This window comes from Sarcophilus harrisii, chromosome 2 (genome assembly GCF_902635505.1).
Source record: "Sarcophilus harrisii chromosome 2, mSarHar1.11, whole genome shotgun sequence".
Taxonomy (NCBI): Eukaryota; Metazoa; Chordata; class Mammalia; order Dasyuromorphia; family Dasyuridae; genus Sarcophilus; species Sarcophilus harrisii.
Genome location: NC_045427.1, coordinates 443,740,814 through 443,751,675, shown reverse-complemented (window position 1 = coordinate 443,751,675; position 10,862 = coordinate 443,740,814). Strand labels below are relative to the sequence as shown.

Sequence of the window (10,862 nt, the reverse complement as noted above, 5' to 3'; positions counted from 1 at the left end):
TTTTTCTTAAAGGAAACAGCATGTGTTTACAAATACATGCATTGTATGTATGTAAAATACATAATACATTGTAATTTCTTAAGGAGAAGCATTAACACTTGGAAGGTTCAGGAAAGGTATCATAGGAAAGGGGCCATTTGAATAGCTATGCTTTGAAGGGAGTTAGGAATTCTAAGAGGCAGACATAATGGTCAAACATAATAATATTTGTAAAGTGCTTTGCAAACTTTAAAGCTGTATTTAAATGTTAGCTATTATTGTTATTACCAGAAAAGAAACATACTTCTAAACCAATAACATGACTATATTTGATCCTCAAAAAAATCCTGGGAGATAGGTGCTATTATTATCAGACGAGGAAACTGAGGAAGAGATTAAATGACTAGTCTAGAAGTCACACATCTATTAAGTGTTTGAGACCAGATTTAAAGTAAGAATTTAAGAACTACTCTCCAAATTCATCCACTTACCATCTTGCTGCCTCTGGTAAAGTAATAGTGATAATTTGGAAAGCAAGTAGCATAGAGAAGAATATGATTCGGTTTCAATAATTTGAGAGCAAGGTCTGCTGAATTAAAAGACATTCAGATCCTAAAATGATATTTTGAAATTGTTGAAGCAGCAATGTATGCAAAATCCATCCCATGTTCCCTTTTTAATCTCATATTAAAATTCCATTTAAAAATAATTCTAGTTTGTGGTGATAATAGAAGGAATTTGGATTTGGAATAGAAGGATTTGGAATTTAAAAAGAATTACATTTGGGAATAGACTCCATTACTAGTAGTGTGACTTAGGCAAGTCACTGTACCTTTCTGGGCCTTGATTTCTTTACCTATTAAATAGGAAATTAATTAGGTGGCAGTGTGATCTCTGATGTCCTTTCCAGCTCTTACGAAGTAGAGGCTCCATAACTAGATTTTTGAGGCACTTCATACATGAGAAATTTATATCCAATAACCTCTAAGATTTCTTTCAGCTCTTTATATATTTCTAGTTCTTTAATCCTAATTAGTTCTCATCCATCTTATGAGAGCAATACTGTGCGACAACACTAAATGAATGAATGAGTTGCATCCTTTTTGTATTGTGGAGCCTGTTTGGGACTTAAGTTAAAAAAACTTCTGAAAATTAGTAGCATAGGAGGAAATGTGCTAACTCAAGGAACTTGGACACCTAAATAAAATTTAAGATTTCTATGTAGAAGGTACATATAATTCTTTAAGAGTAGATGATGGAACATGACTTTTTTAGTTTATAGACTCATTTGCCGCATGCACACTATATTGAGTAACATTTTAAAATAATTCTATAATTTTATTTAATTCTATAATTCTATTTAATTTTTTTCAGGCATCAGATATAGTCATTCAGATATCGTCATCAGAGAAAAAAATGCAAAGTTAGTTCAATCAGATATGTATGATTGTCTTTGAATTGTCTTGAATTATTAAGAAGCATTATAATTAAAAAGAATGAGGCAATTCTTCACAGAAATAAATTTAATGCATTTCTTCTTAAAAACAAAAACAAGTTGATTGCAGAAAAAATTCTATACTAAGTTAAGTTCTTTAGGAACTGTTAGATCATTGGTATTTGGAACATGAATAAAAGGGCTTCTCTTGCCAAAATAATAATTGCAAAGACTTTTATAGATAAGCCTTTAGGGGGAAATACAAAAGGAGGAATGTTAACTATGATAGCAGAAAGGGAAATTGTAAAGCATGTATTTTCTATAGGAAAATGAAATCTTAATTAGCAAAATACATTGCATCATTTTTTATAGGTGCTATATTAAAGTTTTTAAAACTATCAAGATAAGTTAGAAGTTTGCAGGAGACCAACCCATAATAGGTTTCAAGCAAGGTGCATTCTTTCCCATCATTTACTTCCCTCCACTCAAGAGACATTTCTTCACCAGTCATTTCAGAGGATGTGAAGATGAATTTGTAGCAGCATCGATTATACCTAATGTGCTTCTCTCCAGAAAACCGTGAACTGTGGATGGGTATGAGGCCAGCATACTTGGCACAGATTCCTATAAAAACATCAGCAGGTATTGCCAAAGGTGTTTCCTTGAAAACCACATACATCATACGGGCTACATCTTGGGATACTATAAAGGCCTCTCCACTGCAGTAATCAGGGTAGTACTTTTCTGGATACTCACTAACTGGAACAAAATTCTGGCTTCGAGGATCTCTGTTGGGCATATCCTGATGGATGACTCTTCCCACGTAGATCTCTTCAAGGTGGTCTTTTAAGTTAAGAAGATAGTCTACCAGGCTAGGGAGATTGACAAACATCTCTTCATTGACCTTGAGGATGAACTTAGCATTTGGGCAGAAAGTTACAGCCCACTGCATCATCATGATGGTCTTTAATGTTTGGTTCCCAGAACTGTCCAGGAAGAACCCTTCAATAATATCTCTGTATTTATTAGACTCCATATTGATGTCTTGCTGAGAGGTTCCTAGATCTGGCATTCCTAAGGCAAATAATGTGAGTATAGGATATCCTCGTATAGTGGTCACATTAGCCCAGGTTTTCCTTATCAAATCTCTCCTTGACCCATTTTCTGGACTGCTAAAGATAAGAGAGAGTAAAAAGATATCTTCTCCTTTGCATGCCTCCTTCTGGCTCAAGATAAAAAATTTTGAGAGGTTATATTCTAAGGGTTCCACGTTTAATTTTCTGGCTTTGTCCTTAATCTCAAGAACTCGCACATCTACATATGGTAATGATTGCAGAAAGTATTCTTCCACAAAGTCGGCTCCAAAGAGCAGAGCATGAAACAAGATGACATTAAATAAAATGAAGCACCATTGGTGAGTCCGAAGCTTACAGAATGTCACCTAAGTAAGAAGAGAACACACGGAAGTTTTCTGCACTCATCTGAAATTAGTGGAAATATATTTAAAATAGAAACCAATTATTTACTATTACTCATTTGAGTTAGCCTTTGATGTTATTATTTATACAGAATTTGTTTCTCCTTTAATGCAAGAAGTTCCATTTTTCTAGTTGCCAAGCAGTTTTTTGTCAACTTTAGTATAATTTGAAATGCATTTATGGTTCTGACCTATGTTTCAAAAGTGTTTTATTAATATTTATGTATAAATAATTTTAGATAATACATAATAAATTAATGTGCAAATATAACTTTACAAATATCCCGGTATATTTTATGTTTATGAAAGTACAAGTGCTCATTGGGACCATATTAGAACTGCATAGTTTCCTGTCCAAAGAGGAATGCACAGTAATTTTTAATTGAGAAATAGAACAAACAAGAAACTGCTATAGTCTACTTGTTTTGTGGTGTGGCATCAGTAGAAATTTAATGAAAAGGATCTGAGTTGAAGAAGGGGAGCTGAACCCATTTTCACTGGCTCATATAATAAAGCCTCCCACTTTCCCTTTCACATCAATTAAATAGAGGAAAAACTTCTATTCATCTGTAAAATGAGAGGATTAAACTCTATAGACTCCAAGATTCTTTCAGTCTTCAAATCTATAATTCTCTGAGGGTCCTCATTTCTCATTTTCTTAGTTTGCTTGCAACATAAGGAAATGGCAAACCGTTAATACTGTATTTAGGTTAGGACACTATAAAAGGGAAGCGCGAGGTTACCTATAATTCAGAATCTCTGCCTCTCAGTAACAAATGCCCTAAACATTGGGGGAGTTTACCTGCATATTATCTGTTGAATGAGTTCGGAATTCGGAAAGCACTTTAGTCCAAATACGGATTTGAGTTCAAATGTATAGACCAGATGAGTCCATTTGCAACTGAAGTAGAAACACTTTATGTCTGGAACTTTTAGGATAAGGTTTCTCTTTAATCAACTTGATCCTTTGTTCCAGCTTATTTGATGGATGCACAGAAATGCCCATGCTCACATACACACACAAACACACTGATCATATTGCAGTTGGAGAAAACCCAAAGTAATAGAGTCAGAACAGTCTGCCTAATTCATTAGTCCTTAAGACTGAAGGAAATCATTTGGGAAAAAAATGTTCCTTGATATCAGAAACAGTTAATGAAGTATGGGACATGATTTCTGGAGTTATGCTTATCCTTGTAAGCAATAATTTGTCTACTTGAATAAAATTGTTTTTCTATTCAAGTTTTTTCAGTATGGTTGGATTAGATGATCTTATGAAGTCATTACTGTTCTGTAGATGACAAAAAATAATGCAGGATTTTGTAGGTCGTGCAGTTGGAATATGTGCATTTAAAGGATTTAAACAAAGATCCATGATAGACTATGATGACAATGGGCATGAGAGGACCCAGCTTCAAATTCTACTTCTAGTTAGTATTGATCTTGGGCTACTCACTTAACTTTTCTGGCCCTTAATTTTCTCATCTGTGGAATGAAATGATGGTCTTTGGGTTTCCTTACAAATCTGGTTCTGTGATCCTGTGCTTTAGAATTGGCTAAATTATTTTTTTTTAAGTCCCTAGCATAGCTGTGTTGAACTGGAAGTTGGCCTGCCCCTGACGTTTGGTGATCTCTTAATTTTCTTAGCATAAGAAAAGGGAAGAAGAGTGGGTGGATTTTGAGGGCTATGTTTTAAAAATATCAAAACATATTTTGTAGATCTTATGGAAGCAGTGTATAGTTGAATAGAGTTAAGAAATCTGGAGTTTAGTACATATTTTGCTGCTAAATATATGATTTTAAGCATATATCAGAGCCCATACATCTGAGATAGGGCCTCACCTGTGAAATGATTTGAATTAATTGTATAACTACTTTCAGGTGTGAAAGTTGTCACCTGCATTCAATGAGTCAAGTCCCTTTCTTACACTGACATAAGGTATGACTTGTTTGAACTTAAGATAAATTTCACTGCTTCAGTTTCCAAAATATTAGGAAGCCACAGGATCAATGAATATATTTACAAAAAAGCCGATGATAGGAAGGTGGGAATAAAAATTGTGAATGAGAACTGCTGTTTAATTAATGGACGGAATCAGATACTTGGAATAATCACAGGAACTCCCAATTAAGAGCTAGGCAGGCACTGGCAAGGGGAGATGAAAGGCTCTTTTAAAACCACATCCTGACAACTTTCTAGAAGGATTTTTACTGCATCTCCTGTCCATCTTACCGTTGGTTTTTACACAGGCTTTTTTTTATTAATTTTTTTTTTCTCTCACAACTATATCCTTGTTCAGATAGGCAGGCGCAGGTTGGCAATCATCTCCGTCTTTGGGCTACTACGCATGCTTCATTCACACTCCACGCGAAGGGGAGTTTCCTTACAAATCTAGGTCTATGATCCTGTGCCTTAAGATTGGTCGGAAATTTTCTCGGAGTACTTCCGGTTAGGGTCTTTCCTTCTCCCCCTCCCCCTCCCTAAATCGTCAGTTCCCTGGGGACGAGTCAGGCGCGCGGAGATGACGTATTGCGGCGCCGGAAGCCGCTCCCCTCCGAGCTTGCGGAATCCAAGTGGCGGCCGCGAGTCGGTGTGTGGGGTGGGGGCTGCGCGGGCTAGGGACGGCGGGGCAACCAGAGGTGGGGAAGAAGGGATCTTGAGTCCGTCTGACCCACTGTGTGTGTCTTTGTCTTTCCCTGTCCAGGCGCCATGGCTGCCGAAGGGGCCCGGCCGCTGCGAAGCTCCGCCGGCCCGCGGGCGCCCAGGCGGCGTGTGTCCGTCCCGAGGCCCCGGGTCCCGGAGCGCGCCCTCAGGTCAGTGCCCGGGGCGGGAAGCTGCGCGCGCGGGGAAGCGGGGGAGGGGGAAGTGTGTAGGGGGGAGGGTGGTGTCAGAGGTAGGCCTCTCTTCTTCCCTCCTGCCCCGCCTTTTCCTCTCGTCCAGCTGTTTCAGCCAGTCCAGGCTCTGAGCCCTGACAGCCGCATCCGCTCTGCAGGAGAGCCCTTCTCAGAAATCTTCCTCGCCATAGCAATTTTAACCCCTATTTGTAAAGCATTTGAAGGCCCACCAAGCTTACTGTAATGTTGTGATGTACGTAGGACGCATATTGACCCATCTTGCAGTTGATGAGATGGACATTCAGAGACATGAAATGGTTAAGACTGACTTGTTCAAATTCACAGACCTAGTTAAGAAACCAAAGCTGGCTTTTGCCCAGGATCATGCAGCTAGCAAACATAGCATAGCTCTTTGAAGTTTGGAGATCACTCTGCACATATGTTTATTTCTATTTGACTCTTCCAACAATCCTCTGGAATATTACTGCAGGTATTAGATTAAGAAACCTAGGCACAGAAATTGAATGAGTTGCCTGTGTTCGTATAGTATGCAGTTGAGCATAAGTCCAGTGCCCTTACTACATGGCACTATTATGAGCTTTTTCTCATATGTGCACGTATTCATGGTTATTTCTAAACTATCTTTTTGACTGTCACATGCATAGAGATACTTTAGAGTAGGAAGGAGACACCTATTTCAGTTTTACCCAGTTCTTTCTTCTGTATTTGTTGTAGTAATAACAAAACATTTTCCTGTATCACTAAGATATACAAAGTATTTCTCTTAATCTTATTAGTAAAGTAGTATGAATAATATTATCCTCATATTATATGCGAAGGAACATAGTTGGAGAAACTTTGACCTACTGGAGGTCATTCAGCTGTTAAATGACAGTATGATTATATCCAGTCGACTGGATTCAAATAATCACACTGCATTGTACCATGTTGCCTTTGCTTAACAACCTCCCATTGAAAAGGGGAATTAACTCACTTTCTCCTAAGATAGCATACTTTATATTCTAATCAATTCTTTTTAGTCTAATTTTTAAAAAGTTTTGCTTCTAGACACTTGAGAAGTAACTTTACAAATTTACATTAAATAAAAGAGATAATAATTTCTAGTTATTAGTAGGAAACTAGTAGCTGCTTGAAGGTTATTCTATATACAAGGGTAGGAATAGAAGCATGTTATTATCAGGGTCCAGATGAGTATGTGAATCTCTATTTTACGTGTTCATTGGCTAGAATCTCCTAATACTCTTCAGTGGGATCATAATCATATTTAGTCTTGGGTAGGAAACACTGATTTATGATTGTGATGGTATAATCCTGGGATTTTTTTTTACTAGGACATTGAGAAAATATATTTAACAGGAATTAAAATAAGTATCCAGCCATCACAAATCAAAGCATTTGCCATATAATAATAGTTTACATTTATATGTTACTTTAGGTTTTCAAAGCATTCTGAAAGTATATTATCTCATTTGATTCTTATAGTAAGGTAGGTAGGATGGACATTATTCCAATTTTATTGGTGAAGACAATAAAACTCTTGAAGAGGGGACTCACTCAAGGTTGCCCAACTGATTAGTAGTATAGTTAGTTCTAGTACTCAAATCTCTTGATTTCAAGTCTTGTATTATCTGCCATATCACATTGCCTCATGCAATATATGGTACATTAGTAAATGGCCTTTGAAAAAGTAAACCTAACTATTGTTTCAAATTAAAACAAAATTACAAGATGACCAGTACTACCACACAACTAATGCAGTATTTAGTATGACCAATATTGCCTTCAACTATAGCGATTTTTAGAACTTTAAGCATTTTTGTGCTATTGTGACTTTATTACTCTCTGTTACAGTTTAAGTGGAAATAATTAAGAGGCCAAATCTGTAGAATACCTGGGGGGGTTGGGAGGTGGGATGGAATGGAGTAAGAAGATAAGGTAAAGGAGAGAAATTTATCAGCTTCTTTTGTTTACATTGTGCCACACATTAGACAAAATTTTTTTTGGTCCCCACTGAATTGATTGACTGTTTAGAAGTTAATAGAAATAAGTTGTTTTTTCTGACTTGAGATTATTAAAACACTTACAGGTTTTTTTTGTTTTTTGTTTTTGTTTGTTTGTTTGTTTGTTTGTTTTTAGCCACAACAGGTTGAGTTAGAAAGGGATTAGGAAGCTTACATGTGTTATAACTATGAGCAGGTTTAGTGTTAGAAGTAGAAGGGATCTTAGAGACTAGCTAGTTCAATTTTCTCATTTTGTAGAATGTTCTATCAATATTAGTGAGACAAGTGGCTTAATCTAGGGTCACATAGCTAGAAAGTAATGGGATATCTCCTTGATATGTATCCTAGATTCTTAGGCTTTCTGATAGATTGTGTTTATAGTGATTTGAAATTGTTCAGTTGCTTCTGCTGATTAATCAGACTTCTTCCTGCTATGCTTATTAGGAAAATAATCCTAATGAACATGATTAATATAATTTAATTAAACTAAGGGAATACATTTGTAACTTATGTTCTATCCTTTTCCCTCCTATAAAAGAAGTATGGTATTCAGTGAAAGCTATTTTTCAACTTCTCTTGGACATAAAAGATTTTCATATTTTTATAATTAATAGAATTGAAGTTAGAAAAAATTAATGGTCAGATTTGGAGGAAAGTGTAGACTGCTTTCCTTACCTTTCTTGTTCCTTCTTTGGTATATATTTGATGGTTTTTAGAGAGTACTTTCATATGTAATTTCTAATTACTTTCTTTGCCTGTCTAGCTATCCTCTGAGCCACTTTTATTTCTCAAAGGGATAAGGGGAGAATCGTCATTTGGTTACATAAATTCATAGCCAACAACACACTTAGTATTCTTTTATACTGTAACTCAATGCAGAATATGCCATACCTGAATCTTTAGTTCCACTAAGAATACTGAACTTTGGCTTGTGGAGATTATCATTCATTGGACAGTATGATACTACAATATAGAAACAGATATTAGTACCCAAGTGAGACTTGTAACAAGCTTTTCTCCTGAGGTATGGAATACCTATAGGAATATAGTGTTAATATTTTTCCTGCTTTTAACTTAATTGATTATATATTTCCTGCTTCAATTAGTTATTCAGTTAAGTTGATAACAGGGTATTTGCACTAATGTGGTTGTGAATCTGGCCTTTATTGCTTTAACTAACCTTTCTGAATAATGTTTTTGATGATCATATATCTCATCACTTTTTGAGATTTTAGCATCTGAATCTACTATGAAGGGATATAAAATATTTGGGATTATTGTGCCATGCCATTAAGCAAATTAAATTTTGAAATAGATTTTTCATGTGTTATTTTATTCAGATAATACACTAAATTTTTTACATTGAAGATGCATGTGGCATGTGTTAGTCTCATAATGATAGTGACTATTATAATGAAAGTTATAGTGACTGCTATTTTAAAAATTGTATTTTGTTAAAATGTTTAGAAAGAAATGTATTTTTTTATGCATGGAGATAACTAAGATATTTATGGTGCATTAACTATGAGTGTAACATATTAACTGTTTAACATGATAAAATGATGCCAAAGTTGATACTAATCTGTAATTTTTTTTAGCATTCATACTTGTACTGTCCTTTTGAGCAGAACTAATACGATATTTTGATGTGCCACAGGTAAATTTTTCCATAACCTTATGGAGAGAAAGGACTTTGAGACATGGCTTGATAACATTTCTGTTACATTTCTTTCTCTGACGGACTTGCAGAAAAATGAAAGTCTGGATCACCTGATTAGTCTGAGTGGAGCAATCCAGCTCAGGCATCTCTCCAATAACCTAGAGACTCTGCTCAAGCGAGACTTCCTCAAACTTCTTCCTCTGGAACTCAGTTTTTATTTGTTAAAATGGCTCGATCCTCAGACCTTACTCACATGTTGCCTCGTCTCTAAGCAGTGGAATAAGGTTATAAGTGCCTGTACAGAGGTATGGCAGACTGCCTGTAGAAACTTGGGCTGGCAGATAGATGATTCCGTTCAGGACGCTTTGCATTGGAAGAAAGTTTATTTGAAGGCAATTTTGAGAATGAAGCAATTGAAGGACCATGAAGCCTTTGAGACCTCATCGTTAATTGGACACAGTGCCAGAGTATATGCACTTTACTACAAGGATGGACTTCTCTGTACAGGTAGGAATTGCAGTGACTCAACGAGTAAAATAGCAATTCTATTTTTCTTTACTTTTTTACATTTTAACTTTTAAAATAATCTTTCTCAAAATTGTAGTTTACAGATACAAAAAAAAATTTTCCCTTACTTTGTCCTCTTACTACTGTGGCCTCTTGCTAGAGGGAAAAAAGAAACATTTCTACCATTTCTTTTCCACCTCCCATTCTGATGAGTAGAGATCTTTGGAATCTATTGAGATCTGAAAGTAAATGAAATTTAAGTCTTTTGGTATAGGATTTCAATGAATAGCCATGTTTCACCCTTGTGATATATGGGTTCAAGAAATTGACTTCATAAATGCAATATGGGGGAGACATGGTTAGACAGTAGTTTTTTAAAGTCTGGAAATTTAAGTAAAGCACAAGCTCAATATGGATCAGTTTGGAAATTGGAAAATGAAAAAACAAATCTGAACTTGAGCTGCATTAAGTTATATCTTAAAAGAATAGGGATGTGGTTGTCCTACTATATTCTTCCTTTAGCAGACCATGTATAGAGTTTTGTTTTTAGTTCTGGACAGCATATTTTAAGAAGGGCTAAATAAAGTGGAGAGGATCTAGAGGAGGGTAACCAAGATGGATAGACTTTGAATCTGATATTTGGGAATTAGTTGGAAGAACTGAGAATGTTTAATTTGGAGAAGAGAAGGCTAAAGCATGGACTTGAAAGTTTGGCATATAGAAGAGAGATTAGATTTTAGGATCAGAGATGTAGAATTGGAAGGGACATCATCTTATCCAGGAGTTATTAATCTGGGTTCCATGAAGTTTTTTTCTTAAGATTTTGATAACTATGTTACTTTATAATTGGTTTTCTAATACCATGTACTTTATATTATGTATTTCAAAATATTCTGAGAAGGATCTATCAACACATGACCAAAGGCATTCATAACAGAAAAGACTAAG

At 35.7% G+C, this 10,862-nt stretch overlaps 2 protein-coding genes across 3 annotated transcripts in view; one reads left to right on the top strand and one right to left on the bottom strand.

Moving 5' to 3' along the window:
* Positions 1-1,751: 1,751 nt before the first annotated feature.
* On the bottom strand, positions 1,752-3,699 carry LOC100931269 (putative UDP-GlcNAc:betaGal beta-1,3-N-acetylglucosaminyltransferase LOC100288842). The gene is made up of 2 exons (XM_003757088.4): positions 3,694-3,699; positions 1,752-2,855 (listed from the first exon to the last, which is right to left on the bottom strand). Exons 1-2 carry the CDS (start codon positions 3,697-3,699, stop codon positions 1,752-1,754), a joined length of 1,110 nt encoding a protein of 369 aa, XP_003757136.2.
* Positions 3,700-5,397: 1,698 nt separating this feature from the next.
* The window catches only part of FBXW2 (F-box and WD repeat domain containing 2), a 34,998-nt gene continuing 29,533 nt past the window's right edge, over positions 5,398-10,862 (top strand). The window contains exons 1-3 of one of the 2 annotated variants that reach the window (XM_003757078.4): positions 5,398-5,482; positions 5,597-5,705; positions 9,405-9,914. In XM_003757078.4, coding sequence (XP_003757126.2) covers positions 5,414-5,482; positions 5,597-5,705; positions 9,405-9,914 — 688 coding nt within the window. In that variant the 5' untranslated portion in view covers positions 5,398-5,413. Of the gene's footprint in view, positions 5,483-5,596; positions 5,706-9,404; positions 9,915-10,862 lie in introns of those variants that run through there. The other variant, XM_023507384.2, reaches the window with a different exon arrangement.